Genomic DNA, 24,803 nt, shown 5'->3' with positions numbered 1-24,803 from the left:
GGTTTAGAGACCTTAGCTGATGGGACTTAAAAGCAATATTTAGAGAACTAGTGAGATTCATTTTAATTAACTCATACAGAACATTCCGCAAATTATAAAACTGTTCAAAGTTTCTAGAGTATATGTACAGATGTTGTATAATGACATACCTTTTGGAAGAGAAGGGGTTGAGTTTATGTCTTGGCTTTGACACCGAGTTATTAGAATCCTTTCTGGCAAGAAGGGAGACAAATTCAAGCATCAGAATTACTGCATTTCAGAGTACGGATCCACTTTGTGCTGTCTTCCATGTACCACTCTGAAAGAGGGTGCAAGTTTACAGATCCATTAACTGTGCCTCCTCCTCCCCAGCTCTTACTCCCTCCTCCAAACTACCCCTAGTCAGCCCTGCAGTCTGTAGGCAAACCACACAGGAACTAGCACATATGGGGCTTCGGAGAGTTGGGCGTGAGCCTTAGATTATGTGGTTTTGTTTTCTTGCTGCCAGAGTTGAACTAAAATGCAGGAGGTTCACTGAAACACTTTTGCTTCTTTATGCTTGGTTTCAGTTTTAACAATATCCCCCCTGAACACTTGTGTTCACATAAGAAAATTTATAGTTCTTGATATGGTCCATCAGCAAGCTGATCTTAAGGAAAATTCTTATTCTCTTAGTATAGTCACGCATCCAGAGAACATTAGGGCTTCTTGGGGGAACTTATTTAAGAGCACCCTCGATCACTCACAATGTTAAAATCCCAGGGAAGATGCTTTGTTCATACACTCAGCCTGTAATATTACTCTTGACAAAAAAGAAGAAACATTCTGAGCTGGGATGCATTCTCACCCCAGGTTTGCCACAGTCCAGCATGAGTTGGAACCAGTTCCTTCGATTTCTGGGACTTCAATTTCTGTTGAGTCTTAGACTGAAGGCTTTCTGGGATTTAAGACTTTCCATTGACCTTGAGTTTTGTTACCTTCAACTTCCTTAGTTCTTACCTTTAAATGTACACTCACCCTTCCCCCTATATCAACTGCAACTTGTGAAGGCCTCTTCCTTTCTCTTTGCTCTTGCTAGAAAATGGATTGCCAACGTTGCATCTTTTACAGAAAATTAGAGACATTGCTACTTGCTAAGTGGCGCCATTCAGAGTTTGGGGACTGGATCCAAGATGAGCAGGGAAATGTTGGCTCACTGGGATGTTCCTAGCATTAATCCCTGGAATACCAAGAGGAGAGTGTCAAGGAGAGATTCAATTTGGGGTTCTAAAATTTAAACTTTTTCTGCAATGTGAAACGGCATCCTTTTCCATCTCTTTGCTTCTTTATATCTAAACCTTGCTTAAAATTTACTTTCTTAAAACCTTTTCCTTGGTTATAATTGCTCAACATTTTTATTGAAATAGAAAAGAAGAATCAGCAAAGTGTCAAGGTGACAGAAAATGCTCAGTAAATATTTGTCGAATGAGTTAAAGGAAGTAATTTTCTATCCATAACTCCTTTTTTTTTTTTTTGAGACGGAGTTTTGCTCTTCTTGCCCAGGCTGGAGTGCAATGGCACGATCTTGGCTCACTGCAACCTCTGCCTCCCAAGTACAAGTGATTCTCCTGCTTCAGCCTCCCGAGTAGCTGGGATTACAGGTACCTGCCACCATGCCTGGCTAATTTTTTTGTATTTTTAGTAGAGATAGGGTTTCGCCATGTTGGCCAGGCTGGTCTTGAACTCCTGACCTCAGATGATCTGCCCGCCTCAACCTCCCAAAGTGCTGGGATTACAGGCATGAGCCACCGCACCCGGCCCTGTAGCTCCTTAATAACAGGTTTTCTTTTTATTAATGCAAGTTTGTCAAATTTTCTTAAATCCTGGTTATATCTGAAAAGGATCTCTGCTATTTCCACATGTTATAACGATAAAATTTAAAAATAACAACATCTTGCTACTTTAAAAATAATAACGTCTCAACCTTGACCTCAGAATTATTCAGCCTCCTAAGGACCTTCTTGGATCATTACATTGAACAGCTCTATTGCCAAGTTTTTAAATGCTGAAATCCTCTGGCTACAATCCTTATTCTTCGATAGCTCCCAAGTAGATGGTTTTGAAATGGTTAAAGGAGTCCCTAAAATTCTATGGTTGGGGAGTGGGAGCGAAGGGAAAATGTTGAATGGTGTTACATGGAAAGTATCATGGTGTTTTCAGCTTGTACCCTAATGAGGAAGCTAATTTTGCACCAGGCACTACTCCCCAGGGAGCAGAATATAATCCTTCCCCTTACAAGCATGGAACAGATTGCAGAACAGAAAAATCTCAAAGGCAAGTTATTTTGGTAGTAAGTACTGATTGACAGACATGTTATGTAGAGCATAGTGGGAGGGAAGCAAGGCCACTTGAGTGGTTTATTTCATAACATCTCTGTAACTGAACGAGTGCAAAGGCAGATCCTAAGAATAAAGACCCTAATGTGAGAATGCCAGCATTTCAGTACTCACTATCATGAGATACTCAGAAAAATAGCAGCAAGATGAGGAGGATACAGTAACATGTGAAATCTGGACTTAGCCACAGTGGAGAAGTTTCTTTTTTAAACCATACTTTGTTTAAAAATTTTTTAATCAATTCCTTTTGAGGGGTCATTTGTTTATATCTGAACTTCTGTTTTGTTTTGTTTTGTTTTTTGGAGACTGAGTCTCACTCGGTTGCCCAGGCTAGAGTACAGTGACGCGATCTTGGCTCACTGCAACCTCCACATCCTAAGTTCAAATGATTCTCCTGCCTCAGCCTCCCGAGTAGCTGGGATTGCAGGCACCTGCCACCACACCCAGCTAATTTGTATATTTTTAGTACAGCTGAGGTTTCACCATGTTGGTCAGGCTGGTCTCGAACTCCTGACCTCAAGTGATCTACCCGCCTTGGCCCCCCAAAGTGCTGGGATTACAGGCATGAGCCACTGCACCTGGCCAATATCTGAACTTCTTGCCATAATTATGCTCAATTTAACTTTATGGTAAAATATGTACTTCGTATTCAATAGTGTGAATTCAGACATTCTCGTTTCATTTATTCAATAAATAAAGTTTGAACACCTACTCTGTGTTAGGCCTGTTCTAGGTGCTGGAAAACTATCAGTGAACAAAACATAATCTCTGCCCTCCTGGATCTTACATTCTGGTAAAGGGCGAAATAGGAGGTACATCAGATGTTAGGGAGAAAAATAAAATGATGCAAGAGCCACAGTGAGTGTGGCTGAGACAGGGGTTGTGATTTTACGTTGGGAAATCAAAGGACATTTGAGCAAAGTCTAGAACAAAGTGAAGAAGCCAGTAGTTCCTGGATGGACATCGGGGGAAATAGCTTTTGCAGGTATAGGGACTAGCAAGTGCAAAGACTTCAGGTGAAGACATGTTTAACACTGCGAGTGCGGTGGAGAGGAGCTGGGATGGAGATCAGAGGGACAGCAGAACATGTAGGGCCTTGTTGCCACGGCGAGGCCTTTGGATTTTACTCTGAGTGAGATGGAAGCCAATGGAAGATTTTGAACTGGGGAGTAATATGATCTGACTTGGGTTTTAAGTTTCAAAAGGGTAGCTCTGGCTGTTGTGCTGAAATTAGATAGCAAGGGAGCAAGAACAGAAGAAGAGAGACCAGTTAGGAGCCTACTGTTGGCCGGGCATGGTTGGTTCATGCCTGTAATCCCAGCACTTTGGGAGGCCGAGGTGGGTGGATTACCTGAGGTCAGGAGTTTGAGACCATCCTGAGCAACATGGAGAAACCCCGTTTCTACTAAACATACATAATTAGCCAGGCGTGGTGGCGCATGCCTGTAATCCCAGCTACTCGGGAGGCTGAGGCAGAAGAATTGCTTGAACCTGGGAGGCGGAGGTTGTGGTGAGCCGAGATTGCGCCATTGCACTCCAGCCTGGGCAATAAGAGCAAAACTCTGTTGCGAAAAAAAAAAAAAAAAGAGGCTACTTTCATAGTCCAGACCAGAGATGGTTGTGGCTTAAAACAGGATGATGTAAGTGGTTGGATTTTGAATAGACAGGGTGATCATAAAGTCTAGAAACATAGATAATGTTATTGTATCTTGTATTAGAATGTAGCATCAATAAATCATTTATTATCTAGACTGGGTAGCCACCTTGTATTTCAAAGGTAAGCTCACGGATATCATGAGAGCTACGAGAGACAAAGACAGGAGTTAAGGTGACTCCCAGGTTCATGGCCTGAGAACCGAGAAGCAAGGATGTGTCATTTACTGAGACAGGAGAGACTGTGGCAGAGCAGGTTTGGAAGGCAAGACCAGGAGTTTGGTTTTGGACTTACTGAGTTTGAGATGCCCATAAGACATCCCAGTGCAGAGGTCAAGGTAGTTAGATATGTGAGTTTGGAGGTCAGGAGAAGCTGAAGAGAAAACCTTGAGAGTTGTCAGAATCGAAGAGTATTTACCGCTTTGCAAGTGGATAACACTACCTGTGGAGTGAATATAGATAGAGAAGACAAGAGGTTAGAGAGTGGGCTCCTTCAAAGTTGAGAGGTCATAGAATTGAGAACGGATGAGTCAAGGAGATGAGAAGGAGAAATGGTGTCCTGGAAGCCAGGTGAAGCAAACTGTGTTCACTTTTATAGAACCTCAAGTTCAAAAAATTAAAGAAAAAAACCAACCAAGCTACCACAGAGCAACATTTGTATTTAGCAGATGTTACAGTATTACAACTAAATTGTGCCCCCAAATGGAGGAAAGCAGATAAGAAGGACCACTTACACATTGTCACTTGAACAGGGTTAATTCCACTAAGTTGGTAACACTTGACACTTTTGCCAAGCCTAACCAACTCCCTCACTGTTTATTGGGACTTCAGTCTTTAATCTTACCCTGTCTCCTACTTCCCATCTGCCTCCTCAATCACCTTCTACATGCTGACTACTCTGAAGTCCATGAACCTAGCCCCAAACCCTCTTCTTTCAGTTATCTCTATTCAACTGTCCCCTGAACATCTCCCACCTGTTGCTCAGATTCAAAATGTCCAGAGCAGAATTCCCCATCTTTCCTGCCAAACTGGCCCCTCAGATCATGTTCATCTTGGTCAACAGCAACAGTCATTTACTTGGTCACCCCAAAAAGAAACTTAGTCCCTGTAGACTCCTCCTTCTCTCTCATTGCTACATATATTCAGAGCCCAGTCCCATAACTTCTACATTTTAACATTATATGTAAAAGTATATGTGTAAGAGGAGAGTGAGCAGAGTGGAGATTCACACTATGCCCACGACCTCTGCCTTAGTTACGGCCTTCATCATTTATTGCCCGAACTATCAGAACATTCTGCTCTTCTTCCAGTTCCTCTGCTTCCAATCTACTTTTTGAGTACACACAGAAATTTTAAAAGGAGAAAATGAATGAACTTAAAAATAAAAAATTGGAATCTCTGACCTTCTCCAAATATAACAAGTCGACTTGTGACTGAGTTGCCGATAGAGCTTAAAATCAAGGACCAAAGATTGGTCCTTAGAGTAGGGGAAAGAGCTAGACACAGGAGATTTGGGTTCAAGTTTCAGGTAAACTGCTTCCTAGTTAAATATCTCTGGGCAATTGTAATCTATTTGTTTCTCCAAACTCAGTTTAAGCTCACCTCCTCCAGGAAGCCTTCCCTGACTATGCAAATATAGACAAGTCCCCCTTTCACTCCCGTAACATTGTCTGCCTTTATTATGGCAACTACTTACAATTGCTGATTTATTCCTGTTTCCTCTATTAGAGTATTAAACTACAACTTCCTTCTAGTCTCATAGCTCAGCATAGTGCTTTGTAAATAGCAGGTGCTCAATAATGTAGAATGTATGCATATTCCACAAACTCAGCTTTCTCACCTGTACAATGGGATAATAATGCCTACTTCTCAGCATTCCTTTGAGATTTACATAAGCTATACATATAAAAAAACTTCATAAACTATAGCTCAATGTATAAAATACTTGTAGTTTGTCCCCCACTATTTTATAAAGTCAAAATACCTCAACATAGCATTCAAGGCCCTGAACAATGTTTTCCAGGTCACCTTTTCGATTTCCCTCTGGCTCCCACCCCATTATTCTATATTATAGCCAGTCAAATCATATTCCAAACTCACCAACTTCTTTCATACCTCCTATCATTTTATATTGGATTCACCTATCTACATGTCAGTATCAATAATGTGGGCTATTATTATTATAATTATGACTGAAGTAGTAAGAGATAGAAACAAATATTGCTTTTGTCTACTAAGTGTTTTGTTATCCTCTGTCTTTTCCCCTCACCCTAGTCAATATTCCATTAAAACACAGGTTCGATTACATTTTTCAATGCCTACCGGATAAAATCACCTTGTAGTATGGATAAGGTTCTTCATGATCCGACTTCCCTCTGTTATTTAACCTTCCTCTGCTGCTCCACTAATAGCCTTTGTGACAGTTGTAGTAACTACAGTACATGTAGTTTTTCCAAGATAATAGGCTGGCTCAGCTTTCATGCCTTTACACATGATGTGTCCTTTGCTTCTTACGTCCTCCTCTACTTTGTCTATCCAGTGAACTCCCTGTCATCCTTTAAGATTCAATTCAGATGTTAACTCTTCTGTGAAACCTGCCCTTAAATACTCAGTGGCAGAATTAGATGATCTCTTCTCTCTTATTATGCCATACATATCTTGTTACAATCTTCTCTGACGGTGCCTGTCACCTCCACTAGCCTGTAAACATATCCAGCAGAGGGCTGCTTTTTATCTTCGAGTCCTTACTGTCTGGCACAAAGCGGGTGCTCACGGAAAATCAGTTGAATACATCAACAACTACCCGTCAGTAGCACCTGAAGCCATCAGTCACTGGAGCTACCCCATCATTGCCCATCACACACACTGCTCTTCATAGACTACTATTACATTCTCTGTCCTTTGAGGTGGCAATCACGTGCTGGTGGTATTTCTAGTCAGTTGAAATGACAGTAGTAACACACTTTTAAACAGTTATTCTTTGAAAGGAGGATTAGGGCAGTGTCACAGCCCGGCAGCCTGTGAAACGAAGACACTTACCTTCATTCCCCTTGGTACCCCCCAGCTCAGGTATCTGCAACCATCTTGCTTGACGCCCTGAGAGGAACTGCACCAGGGCAGGAAGTGAGGAAGCGGAAGTGGGGACCTGCCTGGGCCCTTGAGCCTGGCTGGAGTAGGTGGAATATCCTGGGGCGAGGAAATTTGGTCGTTGGGCAGCGGCCGACCTTCCTCTCAGGTAACAGCCTCTGCTTGGGAGTGGTGATGGGGCTCAAGGCGGGTCTGGAAATATCGGCTGCCATCCCACCTCCCGTTTCCTGCCGGCACCGTCAGAGTCCAGGTGGGGGCGGGAGGGCGACGAGGCCGTTACCATCCGCAGGAGGCGAAATCCCTATGGCTTGACGTGACGCCATCACGTCCCTCTCTCCTTCTAGAAGCTTTCCTGAGGTCCAGCCTTCCCCTCCACTGCCGGTTCTCCTAGGGTAATCGCTGGTCTGATTCTCTGTGTGGCCGAATGCCCAGCACCTGGCTCATCTGGTACACAGTCGTCATCTGAAATGGGGGTTGTATGAATGAAGACGGGGATGCCGAGGAAAGGCCCTGCCCGCAGAAAGTTGATTCTTGCTCAGCCTCCACCCGCCATTTTCAAAATTCTTTCCAAAGCATCTTGTTTCTTCCTCTCCCACGGCCCTGTCTGGCGATTATTCCTTGTGTTGCGGATGAGGGAACTGAGACTTAGAGAAGTTGTTAAGTCTTAGTTAGGAAATGGCAAAGCAGGACCTCAAATCATGGCTTTGAATCCTAATTAAAGGAGAGAGATGAGGCATGTGAAGGCCCAGGTGTGAACACATTGTGAGCGTTCAATGAAGAGTAGCTGTTTACTCCGGGGGGTGAGGACTGTGTCTTGTGCACCTGTTTCTCCATTTCCTAGAATGGAGCCTGCCACATGGTAAGCTCTGGAAGATTATTAGTTGAATAAATAAATGAACACACACTTAGGGCTCGAAAAGATTAGATTCTCTGCCTCTGACAGTATTCTTTTCATCAAAACAGTAACACCTCCTAATGGCATGGTAGTCTCTATAACCATTCTCCCGTAGCATTCTTGGCCAGAGCTCATTTCCTTCCGAGTCAAACTCATGTCTATAGGCAGAACCTGTACAAACATAACAGCTGTTCTTTTCTCATAGTTCCACCTTAAATGCATCTTTTCAGAGGTGGCTCTGGGCACTCAGCCTCTTAGATGCTATTGTCATTATTGTCCCAAGTCTTTGGATAAAGTCAGTTCAGCTCCTCTGTTCTTTATTCTCAATCCTGAAATCCAAAAACTTTTGGAAACCAATTTTTCCTCCAACTCATTTGGTGGTAAAACTTGGCCTGAGGCCATTTGTAGTCTTTATTCTAAATATTTACATGTTTTTATTGCAGACATGTTAATGTGTTTAATTGTTCAGAGCAGCCCCACACCTTACTGTGGGTATCATGTAATACATGGTATAGACATGGCACTACTCTTGAAAATTCCACCCCTACCACCGCACCCAAAAGAGAATTTCCACAACTCATCTGGCCTCAAAGAATTGGGATAAAAGATCGTGGACCAATAGTTTAATGCCACCTGATAAATCATTTCCTGTTAGAATTCAGATAAAATGGGGGGAAGGAAACAGCATTGTGAAAGTGGACAGATCTAAAAAGAACACTAAAAGACCTTTTCTACGTAATCATTTGTTTTGCTGGGAATTATTTAGGAGAGAAAGCTCCTTAACTGAATGGTAGGTTTTAATGTGAGGTTCATGTTTTATATTTCTCCACAAAGCTATACAAATGGTAGGTACTCAAGAAATATCTATTGATGATTTGAAAATATTTGCCCAAAACTATAGAATTTTACTTGACAATTATGAGAGCTAGATTTTATTATTTTTTTTAATGTCATGCTTTATAGGAGTTTGTGACCATCCGGGCAACTAGTAAGAACTCATGTCTAAAAAAAATTTTTTTTGAGGCCAAGCATGGTGGCTCACGCCTGTAATCCCAGCACTTTGGGAGGCTGAGGCGGGCGGATCACTTGAGGTCAGGAGTTCAAGACCACCCTGGTCAATATGGTGAAACCCCATCTCTACTAAAAATACAAAAAATTAGCTGGGCTTGGTGACTCATGGCTGTAGTCCCAGCTACTTGGGAGGCTGAGGCAGGAGAATTGCTTGAACCTGGGAGGTGGAGGTTGCAATGAGCCGAGATCGTGCCACTTCACTCCAGCCTGGGTGACAGAGCAAGACCCTGTCTCAAAAAAAAAAAAAAAATTTATTTTTTAATTAGTTAGGCTTGGTGGTATGCACCTGTAGTCCCAGCTACTTGGGAGGCTGAGGCAGGAGGAGTGCTTGAGCCCAGGAGTTTGCAAGCAGCCTGGGCTACATAGTGAGGCTTTTATCTCCAAAAAAAAAAAAAAAAAAAAAGTGATTATAATTATAAAGCTGTAGAATCAGTGCAGGTTTATCCCAAGGCAGAATCATTCAATCATTTTGTTATTTGCACAACACATGTTTCTTGAGTACCTACTGTTAGCTGTTAGGGATAGGATTACAGTGGTAAATAAGACAGTCAAGGTCCCTGCCCCCAAGGAGCTTCTAGTTTGGTGGTGAAGAAAGGCACTGAGCAAATGACAAATAGGTAAGTACAGATTGTTATAAGTGCAATGAAGGAAATTAACCACGTTCTGGGGAGACCTAAGTAGTTAGTGAGGTCGGTGAAGACCGCTCAGATTTGTGACATGAAATACCTAACTTCTTCCCTCTATTTCTAAATATTATAGTGAGTTGGGTAGCCAGACAACCAAGATTCAAATGTGGAAATTTACCCTCTTGGGCACTAATTTTGTCTCATATCAATTTTTGTCACATCATTGTAGTTACAATCTCACAGTTATTTGATGCTGTATGTAAACAGCATTTTCATGTAGTCAGGTGTCTAAAACACATAATAAACCAACATATAATTTACAACTAACACCAATTAATTGAGCTCCTTGTCAGTTTGAAAAGACAGCAGTAGTAGAATGGTGTTTTACATATTCTACGTTCATATCACAAGGTAAAGTTCAAGTCATTGTACATTAGTAAGTGATAAGAATTCACTTCTCTAGACTTTTTTCCTTATGATTTTTCTAATGGTTGGGGTTGTATTTAATTCTGATATGGTGTCATGTAAATTCATTTTAAACTACTCTATTGGATTAGAAGGCTATTATTTTGATATTTTTCTGGGTTAGAAAATTCATTTAAGAAAACAGTTTTTAAAAGTTTAAAATATAGGTTAGAGAACGTAGAAAAACCTAAAAATTACGATTGTTCTTCCAAAATATAGATAGGTAGCTATCAAAAAAAGAAAAAAAATTTAACATTTGTTGTTCAATTTCAGCAAGTTATGATTCTAACAGGGCTTTAAAAGAAAATAGACTCGTGAAGAAACAGATCAATATTTGTTGCTCTAAGCCAATGTCATAGTGCATCTCTGCATTGAGTGACTTTGGTAGAGGGAAAGAAAGGACAATAGAAAAAGAAAACCCTCCTGCTTGACAATTTTAATAGCTTTACTGAACTATTATAAATCAGTTTTTCACTGCAGGAAGGAGCCAAATAAAAATGACTGTGTTTGAAGTACGAAAAAGAGAAAATCAGAAAGTTGTAGAAACACAACTCCTCTTTTTCTTCCTAGGGTTAATGATAGTGTCTTTCTGAGAAATCTTAATTAAACAGATATTTAATACATTTTCTTTTTTATTTATTTATTTATTTTTGAGACAGAGTCTCACTCTATCTCCTAGGCTGTAGTGCAGTGGCCTAATCTCGGCTCAATGCAACCTCCGCCTCCCAGGTTCTAGTGATTCTCATGCCTCAGCCTCCCAGGTAGCTGGGATTATAGGTGTGCGCCACCAAGCCCGGCTAATTTTTTGTGTTTTTAGTAGAGATAGGGTTTCACCATGTTGTCCAGGCTGGTGTTGAACTCCTGAGCTCAGGTGATCTGCCCACGGCAGCCTCCCAAAGTGCTAGGATTACAGGCGTGAGCCACCACGCCCAACCACTTATACAGGTACATTTTCTGTCTTGCTTAGTTAAGAGTGTGTTGTATTTTTACCAAAAAGAGGTTATCTCCTCTTTTTTTTTTTTTTTAAAAAAAAAGAAGTGATAGTTTATTTAGGATGCTTCTAAAAATTTATATCTTCCTTTAATACACATACAGAAATTAATCAAGCCTGAGCTAGTTATCTGAGAAGGTCAAAGAAGGGAAGCAAAATTAAAAGCAGTGAACACATTTGTTATGGATTTTAACATTTTTTCTTTGTATGTGTGCACTTCTCTAGTAAAATCTGATTACAGATCTTCTAGGTTTCGTTGGGTCTGGATGTTCGTCAGGGCTTGAAATCAATTTGGTACACTAAGACAGTGGTGAATCACTAGAGAAATTGCAAACTAACTGACCCTCATTAACACAAAATAATGAAAAAGAGAAAGGGAATGGTTTCCTATAAACTGAATTGATCATTCACAAGCATTGTGTAAAGTTTGGGGGCTGCATTTCCCTTTTAAGTTTTAGTATATGGGCCTCTCTGTGTGTCCTTGTTTTGAGATCTGATAGACGCAGGCTGATCACTGCAGGATTTAGAGAAATTCTTGCATTATTTGAGTCTTACTATTGACACTGTTTAATCCTAAACTCATTCTTCTTTTTCCAAAGGTGAACAAATAAAGTAATTTAACCTTTTCCTCTAATTTACCAGGCTTATCTGGACTAAAATACTGGTTTTAAGGTACCATGAATTAGATGTGGAGTCCACTGATGTACAGCTGTTTGTCTTCATAGTTGATCCTCCTTTCTTTTAGGTTTAGCAAGAAAGCAGACTATATTTAGATCTGATTCTCAGGACTTGTAGTTCTAAAAAGAATACAGTCATAGGGTCAGTGGGTGATTCTAAGACTCAATTTTACCCCCATTTTAATTACTCTCAGAATATAATATTTTTATACGTGACAATATAAAGAGATGCCTGAAATCCTAGCACTTCAGGAGGCTGAAATAGGAGGATCACTTGAGGCCAAGAATTTTTAACAGCTTGTGCAACATATTGAGACCCCCATCTCTACAAAATATTTAAAAATTAGCCAGGCAGGCTGGACGCAGTGGCTCACGGCTGTAATCCCAGCACTTTGGGAGGCTGAGGTGGAAGGATCACAAGGTCAGGAATTTGAGACCAGCCTGGCCAACATGGTGAAACCCCGTCTCTACTAAAAATACAAAAATTAGCCAGGTGTGGTGGCGTGCATCTTAATCCCAGCTACTCAGGAGGCTGAAGCAGGAGAATCGCTTGAACCTGGGTGGCAGAGGTTGCAGTGAGCCAAGATCGCGCCACTGCACTCCAGTCTGGGCAACAGAGGGAGACTCCATCTCAAAAAAAAAAAAAAAAAAAAATAGCCAGGCATGGTGGCACACACCTGTAGTTCCAGCTGCTTGGGAGGCTGAGGCAGGAGAATTGCATGAACCTAGGAGTTCGAGGCTGCAGTGAGCTATGATTGCACCACTGTACTTCAGCCTGGGAAGCAGGGCGATATCCTGTCTTTGGAAAAAAAAGAAAGAAAGAGATGTCAGAGTGCAAGTTCTGTTTTTTAAAATGTTGCTTGTCTGCTATCCATGTAATGCTTTATAGCCATTATATTTCTGGCCAAAGAGGTTGAATGATATTTTCTCCGGGAACTTTTATGACTAGAAAGACAACCTGTATTTCTTTAAATAATATAGGCCAATTTCTCATGAGGGATTTTCCCATACTTGTCCTAGGAACAGTTATATGGTACCCTAAATTCTGGCTGCTGTAAGTGAGGGGCTGATTTAGAAACAAAACCTAGATTTTCAGATTGATTTGGTCTTCTATAGACTTAAAAAAAGTTTAATGTAAATTTTTTGTGTTTTCCTTGCAGGAAATTGATACTTTATGAACATAGAGATTAATTATTTGTATTTGGGAGCAGCAGAACTGGTGACCAATTACCTGTCATGAGTTTTATAAACCAGTGACATAAACTGTTATTCCATTGCTTTCATCCTCCATCTCACCTTGGAACTTGTATTACTTATGGCGTTCAGGAGACAAGTGAAAAACTTTGTGAAAAATTACTCAGATGCTGAAATAAAAGTCAGGGAAGCAACTTCTAACGACCCTTGGGGTCCCTCTAGTTCTCTGATGTTAGATATCAGTGACTTGACTTTCAACACAATTTCTCTCTCAGAGATTATGAATATGCTATGGCACAGACTCAGTGACCATGGGAAGAACTGGCGCCACGTGTATAAATCCCTTACCCTAATGGATTATCTCATCAAGAATGGATCGAAGAAAGTTATTCAGCATTGCAGAGAGGGGTTCTGTAACCTTCAAACACTAAAAGATTTTCAGCACATAGATGAAGCTGGAAAAGACCAAGGTAATGGTTAAAGAAGTTTATATAAGCTGGGTGTGGTGGTGTGCACCTGTTATCCTGGTGTGTGGGAGGCTGAGGTGGGAGGATCGCATGAGCCCAGGCGTTTGATGCTGTAGTGAGGAAAGATTGCACCTGTGAATAGCCACTGTACTCTGGCCTGGACAACATAGCGAGACCCCGATCTCTAAAGTTTTTTAAAAAAGTTTATAGCATGTGCCAATAAAGATTAGGAGTTTTGGGGGATCATTTTATACCAGGAGGTGGGGAAGAGTTGTACCTAAATGTACTAGCTGTCTTTCCTCTAGGACAGTTATAGTTTCCAATTTAATCCTCTGTATTGAGTTTTCAGTGCCTTAGAGAACAATACTTTTTTCAAAAGGAAAAAAAAGCGAACACACTTAGGTTTCTGATAAAATGATACCTCATAGAAAATGAATAAAGTGAATAAAACAGGAGGCATGGCAATTTGGTGTAATAATGTCACTGTAATTTATAATTATAATTAAACTGGAATTTAGTCATAAATTAAGGAAATATTTCCACAGGCTGGAATCTTCAAAGACTATCTAGATGGAAGCAGTTACATGAATACAAAAATTTAGATCATAAAATAATTCTTCTGGGGGCGGAAGAGGAGGTGCAGTAGGGAAAGGATAGGATCCTGAGATGATTCAGTAGTGCCTGATATTCTACAGTGGCAAAAGGCTCAGCGCTTCCTCTCCAGCTACTGTAAAATTATAATTTGTGTTTAAAGTGAATAGTCTTATGAATCATGAGAAGAGGATAAAATTCAGAGCATTCTCTCTGGGAAGCATGCATTTTAAAAATAGGCCTTTTTTAAGGGCAGTTTTAGGTTTACAGAAAAATTATGCAGAAAGTTACGCAGAGTTCCCACATACCCTTTCCCACTCGGACATAATTTCTCTTAATAACATCTTGCATTAGTGTGGTCCATTTGTTACAGTTTATAAACAAATAGTGATATATTATTGTTAATGAAAGTTCATATCTTACATTAGGATTCACTCTTTGTGTTCTACAGTTCTGTGGGTTTTGAAAAATGCATGGTGTCATGTGTCCACCATTCCACTATCATACAGAGTAGATATGTCCTGTGTTCCACCTATTCATCCTTTTCCTCTCCTCTTGAATCCCTGGCAACCACTGGTCTTTTTATCATCTCTATAGTTTTGTCTTTTCGGATGTCATATAGTTGGAATCTTAAAGTATGTAGCTTTTTCAGACTGGTTTCTTTCACTTGGCAATATACATTTAAGATTCCTCCATGTCCTTTCATAGCTTAAGAGTTTATGTTTTTCTTCCCTTTTTTTAAAAAAAAACTTTATTGAGATATAATTCACATACCATACGATTCACCCATTTAAGGTGTACAGTTATATGGATTTCGGTGTATTACAGTATAATTTTTTAAAATTGTAACTATAACATAAAATTTGCCTTTGTAAGTGTACAGTTCAGTTGCATTAATCACATTCACAGTGTTGTGCGGCCATCACCACTATTTGTAAAACTCTTTCCTCACCCCAAACGGAAACCCCGTAAGCATTAAGCAATAGCTCCCCATTCCTGTTCCACCAAGGCCCTATCTGTCTCTAAATTTTTCTGTTCTAGGTATCTCATATAAGTGGAATCATACAGTATTTGTTCTTTTGTATCTGGCTTATTTCATTTACCATAATGTCCTCAGCATTGTCATGTTGTAGGATGTATCAGAACTTTATTCCTTTTATGTCTGAATAATATTCTATTGTACGTACATTACGCATTTTAAAAAATTTACTCATCTGTTGATGGACTCTTGGGTTGTTTCTTTTAGCTATTGCACTGAACATGGGAGTGTAAGTATCAAGTTCTGGCTTTCAGTTTATTTGGGTGTATACTTAGGAGTGGAATTGTTGGATCATACGATAATTCAGTGTTTAGCTTTTTGAGGAGCTGCTAAATTTTTCCATAGTGGCTGTACCATTTTACATCTCCACTGGCAGTTTAAAAATGTCCCAGTTTTTCTGTATTTTTGCCGACACTTGTTATTATCCTTTTTTGTTGTTGTTGATTATAGCTATCCTACTGGTTGTGAATTGGAATCTCATTGTGGTTTTGATTTACATTTCCCTAAAGACTAATGATGTTGAACATCTTTTCATGTCGTTGTTGGCAATTTGTATGTCTTCTTTGGTGTAACATCTATTCAAATCCTTTGCCCATTATTAACTTTTTAAAACAACTGTTTGAGTATTAAAAGTTCTTTATATATTCTGGATACAAGACCCTTATCAGAGAGGTGATATGCAAGTATCTTCTCCAATTCTGTAGGTTCCTTTAATTTTGTTGGAATTGTCTTTTGATGCACAAAATTTTTAAATTTTGAAATGCAATGTATCTATTTTTTCCCTTGGTTACTTGTGCTTTAGGTGTCATATATAAGAAACTATGGGCTCCATTGTCCAATCCAAGATCATGAAGATTTATACCTATCTTTTCTAAGAGATTTATAGTTTTAGCTTGTACATTCAGATCCCGGGTCCTTTTTGAATTAATTTGTGTATGTGCTGTGAAGTTTAACTTCATTCTTTTTCATGAAGATGTCCTGCTACCATTTATCGAAAAGACAATTTTTACCCTGTTGAGTTATATTAGCATTCTTGCAAAAATCAATCTACCAAATAAGATGTATGAGCTTATTTCTGTACTCCCAGTTGTTTCACTGATCTATATGTCAGGCCTTATGCTAGTACCGTACTGTTTTGATTACAGTAGCTTTGTAGTAAGTTTTGAAATTAAGGAGTGTGAGTTCTCCAACATTGTTCTTTTATAAGCTTTTTTTTTTTTTTTCTATTCTGAGTCTCTTACATTTTCATTTGAAGTTTAGCACCAGCTTATGAATTTTGTTAAAAAGATGGCTAGGGCCAGGCGCGGTGACTCATGCCTATAATCCCAGCACTTTGGGAGGTGGAGGCAGGCAGATCACTTGAGGCCAAGAGGTCAAGACCAGCCTGGCCAACATGGTAAAACCCCATCTTTACTAAAAATGCCAAAAATTAGCCAGGTATGGTGGCGTGCACTTGTAATCCCAGCTACCTGGGAGGCTGAGGCATGAGAATTGCTTGAACCTAGGAGGTGATGATTGCAATGAGCCAAGATCACACCACTGCACCAGCCTGGGCAACAGAGTGAGACCCTGTCTCAGGAAAAAAAAAAGAAGATGGCTAGAATTTGGCTAGAATTTTGATGGGCTTATATTGAATCTGTAGATCAATTTGGGGTATATTGTCATTTTAACAATACTAATTTCTCCAATCTTTGTACACAGGATGTCTTTCTTTTTATTTAGATCTTTTTTCATTTCTTTCAACAGTGCTGTGTAGTTTTCAGCATGCAAGTCTTGCATTTCTTGTTTTTTTCATTTTAAAAATTATTTTCCAATTAATTTCAGAAGTTCTCGTATTTCTGAAAGTTATTTCTAAGCATTTTATTCTTTTTGAAGCTCTAGTAAATGGAATTGTCTTTTTTTTTTTTTTTTTTTTTGAGACGGAGCCTTGCTTTGTCATCCAGGCTGGAGTGCAGTGGCACGATCTCGGCCACTGCAAGCTCCGCCTCGCAGGTTCACACCATTCTCCTGCCTCAGCCTCCCGAGTAGCTGGGACTACGGGCTGGAATTATCTTCTTAATTTCATTTTCAGATTGTTCATGGCTAGTGTATAAAAATACACCTGATTAACTGATTTTTGTATATTAATCTATATACTAGATCCTGTCATATACAAATAGTTTCACTTCTTCCTCTCCAATCTAGATTCCTTGGCTAGAAAGAAGTGTTGAGAGCAGATATCCTGTCTTGTTCCTGCTCTTTGGAGGAAAGCTTCCTGTCATCAAGTATGATGTTAGCTATGGGTTTTTTCATAGATGTTCTTTATCAGGGTGAGGAAGTGCTCTTCTATTCCTAGTTGTTGAGTATTTTTATCATGAAATAAAGTTGTCTTTTTATGCATTTTACCTTTTATATGTATAAGATAAGGTATACATGAATGTGTTTAAATTGACTATCATAAAGATCTTTCAGATTTCCCAACAGTTAATCTTAGCACCAAAAAAGTAAGTACAAGTACTCTATGCTAGACTTTATGAATACTCTTGATGATTTATTACCACCAAGACAGCAAGAAAAATACAAGTTAGAACTGAAATGTCAACAGAAGCATAGTGCATTCATGTGTTGATTATGGAAGGTACATTAGCAATTGATTGATAACATTGTACACATTATTCACTAATAAAAATTAATGAAAAAGATTCTATTAGGGGAAAATATTACCTTTTACATATTTCTCTTTTTCTTTTCTTTTTTTTTTTTCTTTCCCTTTTTTTCTTTTTTGAGATGAAGTCTGACTCTGTCACCGAGGCTGGAGTGCAGTGGCACTATCTAGGCTCACTGGCAACCTCTGCCCCCCCAGGTTCAAGTGATTCTCCTGCCTCAGCCTCCCAAGTAGCTGGGACTACAGGCACCTGCCACCATGCCCTGCTAATTTTTGTATTTTTAGTAGAGACAGGGTTTCACCATCTTGGGCAGGCTGGTCTTGAACTCCTGACCTAGTGATTCACCTGCCTCAGCCTCCCAAAGTGCTGGGATTACAGGTGTGAGCCACCGCGCCCAGTCCTCTTTGTGTATTTTCTAATGAATGTGATACACTAGAAGAGTAGCTCTTGGCATAATTTCACTCATACTTAAATAAATGTGCATTTATTGAGGATATATGCATGCACAACAATTTGTTACTGCTGAGGTGTACAGTCAAAATAGTTTGCAAACCAGTGGCTCTCAGGATAAAGTCAGGCCCCTTAACATGTTTGCAATCTACTTTTCTGCTCTTATTTCCCTAGTCTTCAATGTAGCACATTGCATTAACAGTCATTCCTAATATATTGTATGCTTACACATTTCTGTGCTTATACTTAAGATTTGTCTTTCCCCTTGGAATATTCTTTTATCGCTGTCCATGTTTTGAACTCCTACTTAGTCTCCAAATCCTAGCTCAGAATCCTTTTTCCCTCTATCCCCAACTACTCTTTCCCTCATTGGGCAGAATTAATTGCTGTAGTACTTTATTCATAATATCAAAGCAGTGCTTTTTATGGCATATTTTATTGATTTTATATGTCTCATTTTAACTAGATTGCGAGGGCACGTACCATATGTTAATCATCCTTTCACCATCAGGCCTGCACAGAGTAGACAGTAAATTTTTATCAAATGGAAGTCATAGAAAAAAAGAAGAAAGAAAAACTGCTAGATAAAAATGATTGTGTTGACTCAGAGAAGAAAGAGGGCAGTGTCAAGTCTGTACTGAGAAATGAATGAAAGAGAAATTATTTGGTCCAAGTAATCTATATCTGGAGCCTGCCCTAGTTAACAGGTTATCAAGAGAGATGAAGACAAAAGAAGATACTATAGAAAAAAAGGCTTTCTTGGCTCTCTTATTTGGTCTTTACACTTGCTGTTCCCTTTGCCTGGAATGCTGTTTTCCAGAAACCTGCATGGCTTCTCCACCTCCTTTGGATCTCTTCTCAGAAAGTCTTATTAGAGGCCTTCTAGGTCTACCCTAGTTATAAAAAAGCAGCCTGGCCTCCTTGTTGCACTGACATGCCCTGGCCACCTTCTGTTTCGTTTTTCCCCATAGCGCTTCTCATCTGACATACTGTATATTCTATTTTAGGATGTGTTTATTGTCTATCCCTACTAAAGTGTAAATTTCACGACAGCAGGGACATTTTGCGTTTTATGTCCGCTTTGTCCATGCCCCATCTCCAGTATCTTCAGCAGTGCCTGTCACATGGCACATGCTCAGTAATTAATAATAGTTATACTAGTAGGAAAAACATTGGGAAAACAAATCAGAGAAATTGGGAAACATCGGAGAATAGTAAGTTACTTTTTCAAATAATTTCTCAACGCATTTTTCCTTAATCTCTAGACAGCTTTTCAGATGATGGATCTCTGAATTTAAGCAGTGAGTCTAATTGTTAATCTGAAAAAATAAATCCATGATTTTCCCTGTGTTTCCAGACTTTGGTGATATTCTATATTGTACTTATTGTAGTTTTAAGAGTCACCAGTTGGATACATTGCTTTAAAGTTAGAGGTACTTCACAGGAAACAGTGTCTAGGCTACAGAAGGACATATTGAGCATATTGTTTGAAAATGTAACTAACGTAGTGTTTAAAAATAAATGTGTTCTATATTTGCTAACTTTTGGGCTCTTTTATTAGCAAGCATGTTTACTGCACTTTGTAACAAGTGGTATTCTCAACAATTGGCATGTATGAATTCATTTAATCTTCACAACAACCCTTTGAGATGGGAAATGTTGTTGGCTCATTTTTGCTGATGGGAAACCAAAGTGCAAAGAGGTTGAATAACTCTCCACACAGCTAGTTAGCAGAGTCAAGATTGCAATCTAAGCATTTTGGCTCCAGAATACATGTTCTCAACAACTACAGTATATTGTTGAATGAAGGAATTAAGGATATGATCCTCATCCTGATCATTCTGTTCACTCCTTTACTCCATCCTGTCAGCATGTGTCATGTTTCCAGCTTTGACCAAACATTTAACCAGTTACATATAGCAGGATGGAAGGGACTGAGACTGAGCTAATTCTGATAACTATTCTGGGACAAGAATGCAGAAATTTATCCTTTTTATTTAAAAGTTTTTTAAAAATAAACTTGTTTTTTAGAGCAGTTTCAGATTCACAGCAAAACTGAGAGGAAAATACTGAGTGTTCCCAAATACCCTCTTCCCCTGTACATGCGTAGCCTCTCCCATTATAAACATCCCCAACCAAAGTGGTACATTTGTTACAATCGATGAACGTACAGTTACGTATCATTTTTACCCAAAGTCCATAGCTTACTTTAAGGTGCACTCTTGGTGTTGTACATTTTATAGGTTTGGACAAATGTACAATGACATGTATTCATCATTATAATATCACACAGAGTCGTTTCACTGCCCTAAATGTTTCTGTGCTGTGCCTATTTTTTCCTCCCTCCTTCAGCCCCTGCAAGCATTGATCTTTTTACTGTCTCCATAATTTTTCCTTTTCCAAAATGTCATTTAGTTGGAATCATTTAACATGTAACCTTTTCAAGTAGGCTTCTGTCACTGGGCTGGAGTGCAGTGGCATTATCAGAGGTCACTGAAGCCTTGAACTCCTGGGCTTAAGCGACCCTCTCAGAGGAGAATCAGCTTCCAGAGTAGCTGGGACTGTAGGTGCACACTACCATGCCCAGCTCATTTTAAAATTTTTTGTAGAGACAGAGTCTCACCACATTGCCCAGGCTGGTCTTGAATTTGTGGCCTCAAGCAATCTTCCTGCCTTTGCTTCCCAAAGTGTTGGAATTATATGCATGAGCCATTGCGCCCAGCCTCATTTCCTTTTAGCACTTAATAGTAGCCAATTGTCGGGATGAATCACAGTAAATTTATCCATTCACCTACTGAACGTTACCTTGATTGCTTCCAAGTTTTGGCAATTACAAATAAACAACTGTGTGAAGTTTTTTATGTGGACAATAATTTTCAACTCCTTGGAGTAAACACCAAGGAGCATGAGGTACTCAATTGTATGGCAAGAGTGTTTAGTTTTATAAGAAACTGCCAAACTGTCTTTTAAAGTGGCAGCCCCATTTTGCATTCCCACCAGCAATAATGAGAGTTCCTGATGCTCTACATCTTTACCAGCATTTGGTGTTGTCAGTGTTCTGGATTTTGGTCATCCTAATAGGTATGTATGTAGTATCTCTTATTGTTATTTTAGTGTGCATGTCCCTGATGACGTATGATGTGGAGGATCTTTCATATGCTTACTTGCCATCTGTATATCTTTTTTTTTTTTTTTTTTTTTTTTTTTTTGAGACGGAGTCTCGCTCTGTCGCCCAGGCTGGAGTGCAGTGGTGCGATCTTGGCTCACCACAAGCTCCGCCTCCTGGGTTCACGCCATTCTCCTGCCTCAGCCTCCCAAGTAGCTGGGACTACAGGTAACCGCCACCATGCCCAGCTAATTTTTTTGTATTTTTTAGTAGAGATGGGGTTTCACCGTGTTAGCCAGGATGGTCTCGATCTCCTGACCTCGTGATCCGCCTGCCTCAGCCTCCCAAAGTGCTGGGATTACAGGAGTGAACCACTGTGCCCGGCCTGTATATCTTCTTTAATGAGGTGTCTGTTAAGATTTTAGGCCCATTCTTAAGTCAGGTTGTTTGTTTTTATTGTTGAGTTTTAAGAATTCTGTGTATATTTCAGATAACACTCCTTCGTCTCATTTTTTTTGCAAATATTTTCTCCCAGTCTGTGGCTCATATTTTCATTTTCTTGACCGTGTCTTTTGCAGATTAGAAATTTTAATTTTAATGAATAACACTATATTGCCTCATGGGTAGTGCTAGTACCTTATAATAATAAAATAATTCTGATTTCTTCTTCCTGTCCCTTGTATCATTGCTGTTACTTATTTTGCTTATACATAAGCATATGTGTAAGCATGTATAATCAAATACATTGTTGCTATTATTTTGTTAATAAATAATAAGAAAGTTTTTATTTTCACTTATTCCTTTTCTGATGCAGTTCATTTCTTTATGCAGATCTGAGTTTCTGAACTTTATCATTTTCCGTTTCTCTAAAGAATTTCTTTGAATATTTTTTGCAAGGTAGGTTACCGGCAACAAATTCCCTCAATTTTTGTTTGGCTAAAAAGTCTTTATTTCTCCTTCGCTTTCTTAGTTTTGGTTTCTGAGAAGTTGAATGTAATTCTTATCTTTGTTCCTCTATACGTAAGGTGTTTTTTTCCTCTAGTTTCTTTCAGGAGTATTTTTTTTTTGAAAAAAATATTTCCATTTATCCTGCTTAATGTTCTCTGAGCTTCCTTGATGTGTGGTTAGTGTATAACATTAATTTGGGGAAATTATCAGTGACTGTTTCAAATATTTCTCCTGTTCCTGTGTCTCTCTTCTTTGTTAATTTCCATTACACATATGTTACACCTTTTATAGTTGTTCCATAGTTCTTGGATATTCTGTTCTTGTTATTGTTGTTGTCATTCAGTTTTTGTCTTTGCTTTTCAGTTTTAGTGGTTTCTATTGAGATGTCCTCCAGCTCAAAGATTCTTTCCTCAGCTGTGTTCAGTCTCCCAGAAAGCCTGCCAAAGGCATTCGTCATTTCTGTTAACAATATTTTTTATCGCTAGCATTTCTTTTTGATTCCTTCTTAGAATTTCTATCTCTGTGCTTACATTGCCCATCTGTGCTGCATGCTGTCCACTTATCCATTAGAGCCCTTACACCTTAATCATAGTTATTTTAAATTCCTAGTCTAATAATTCTAATATCTCGGCCCTATCTGTACCTGGTTTTGTTACTTGTTCTGTCTCCTCAAACTGCGATTTTTGCCTTTTAGTATGTCTTATAATTTTTTCTTGATAGCTGGGCATGAGGTACAGTAAGAAGTTCTCAGGTAAATAAGCCTTTAGTGATGTGGCAGTAAGTTAGGCTTACTGATCTTCCAGATCAGTTAGGCTCTGTTAATACCCCATCAGGTTAGGCTTTGGTTAGCTAGCTTCTCCTAAGGGCAGAACTTGTTAAGAACAGAATGCTCTGGAAAATTCTGAATGGTTCATTTTTTTCCTCCCCCTGCTAGAAGCACTAGGGGATTTTTCTCCAGTATTTACTGCGAGAACTTCGTCGAGCTCCTTGAGGTAAAACAAAAGTGGGGGAGGCCCTGAAGACTTCCCCTGGAGTTTTTATCTCTCAGTTATAGTTCAGGCTTCCCGACCTCAGCACTTGTTTCCTTGGAGGTTTCTGCTCCAGCAAGCCATGATTCTCTGTACTGTATTTGCCTGTCAGTCTCAATGTGGGGCTCAGTGGTTTGCCCTGTGACTACACCTCTCTGATGGATCCAAGAAGAGTTGTTGATTTTTCTGTATGTTCAGTTTTTTACTTGTTAGGATGGAGTGGCGACTCCAACTTTTTACATTTTGGATCAGAAGTCAGGTTTATCCTTTTTTTATCCGTTTCTAAGTTATTTAGGTCAAGGATGGTACAAGAAGCATGCACCATGTACTCTTTATTGTGGCTCTTGTGGCTTTAAAAATCCTTCACTAATTTGAAGGTCTTGGGTAAACAGCTAGAAACAGTTGGCAAGGCTGGGTCAGTCTCTTTTATCTTAGGTTAAGACCCATTACAATTTAGACTCAACCTCACAAGAGTGGGCACCATAGTTACCACAGGTGATTCAAGGTTCCCAAGTGATCGTCCTGAATCTCGTTAACATTCTCAGGTAGTCTAACATTCTCTCTTTTATGCCTACAATGTCTGTACGCCTCTGTCACAGTCCATTTATGTACACATCTTTATCCCTTGCAAAACTCTGAATTTTTCAAGGGCAAGAACAGTGTTCCTAGCACTTAGTACCTTGCCTTGGGGTAGGATCACTCAATACATATTTGATGAATGAATGATTAATACCTTGATATTTTTATGCCTTTAGCAAATTTACAGCAATTGACTTTTTTTAGAAAGATAAAAAATAGAAATGTCAGAGTTGACTAATACAAAAATTTCCCTTTCTTCACTACAAATTACTTTTTAAAATAGTTTTATGCTAACTACTTTATTGAAATATAATTTACATATTATGACATACTTAAATCTTAAGTGTACAGTTGGATGAATTTTGATGAGTGGAACCATCACCCATAGCACAATAAAGAACATTTTAATCACCTCATCTAGTTCCTTCATCCCTGCTTTCCCTCCTCTCCGGAGGCAACTACTTTTTGAATTTCTTTAACTGTATAGATTTGTTGCATTTGTTCTTAAAATTTATATAAATGGAAGCATACCATATGTGTTCTTCAGTTTCTGGCTTCTCTCAACATAATGTTTCTGAGAATCATCCATATTGTTGTGTATATCAGAATATCATTTGTTTTTATTGCTGAGTTGTATTCCATTGTATGTGCATACCACAGTTTATCCATCTTTTGCTGATGGATAATATTTGGGATGCTTATAGCTTTGAGTTATTGTGAATAAAACTCATGAACATTCCTGTGCGATATGCATTCGGTTCTCTTTGGTATATCCTGAAGAGTGGAATTTCTGGGTTGTAGAAACCATTAAATATGACTAGAAACTAAAGTTTTCTTAAGTGATTTCACTACTAATATATGAGAATTTGTTGTTCATATCCTTATCAACACTTAGGAATGTTATTATTTTCAATTTAGCCATTTTGATGGGAGTATA

The 24,803-nt window shown here is 39.1% G+C and overlaps 2 protein-coding genes across 7 annotated transcripts in view; one reads left to right on the top strand and one right to left on the bottom strand.

Moving 5' to 3' along the window:
- GRAP2 (GRB2 related adaptor protein 2) overlaps window positions 1-394 on the bottom strand; it is a 72,608-nt gene extending 72,214 nt beyond the window's left edge. Inside the window, exon 1 of the mRNA XM_054470097.2 lies at window positions 150-394. The gene's annotated coding sequence lies outside the window, so the exon portion shown is untranslated. The remainder of the gene's footprint in view (window positions 1-149) is intronic.
- A 6,652-nt stretch (window positions 395-7,046) lies between these two features.
- The window catches only part of ENTHD1 (ENTH domain containing 1), a 152,779-nt gene continuing 135,022 nt past the window's right edge, over window positions 7,047-24,803 (top strand). Inside the window, exons 1-2 of one of the 6 annotated variants that reach the window (XM_054470093.1) lie at window positions 7,047-7,242; window positions 12,980-13,483. In XM_054470093.1, coding sequence (XP_054326068.1) covers window positions 13,135-13,483 — 349 coding nt within the window. In that variant the 5' untranslated portion in view covers window positions 7,047-7,242; window positions 12,980-13,134. Of the gene's footprint in view, window positions 7,954-12,979; window positions 13,484-24,803 lie in introns of all 6 variants that reach the window. The other 5 variants (XM_054470091.1, XM_054470094.1, XM_054470092.1 and 2 more) reach the window with 5 other exon arrangements.

The sequence above is a fragment of the Pongo pygmaeus genome, chromosome 23 (assembly GCF_028885625.2).
Source record: "Pongo pygmaeus isolate AG05252 chromosome 23, NHGRI_mPonPyg2-v2.0_pri, whole genome shotgun sequence".
Taxonomy (NCBI): Eukaryota; Metazoa; Chordata; class Mammalia; order Primates; family Hominidae; genus Pongo; species Pongo pygmaeus.
This window is presented reverse-complemented; position numbering and strand designations above follow the sequence as displayed.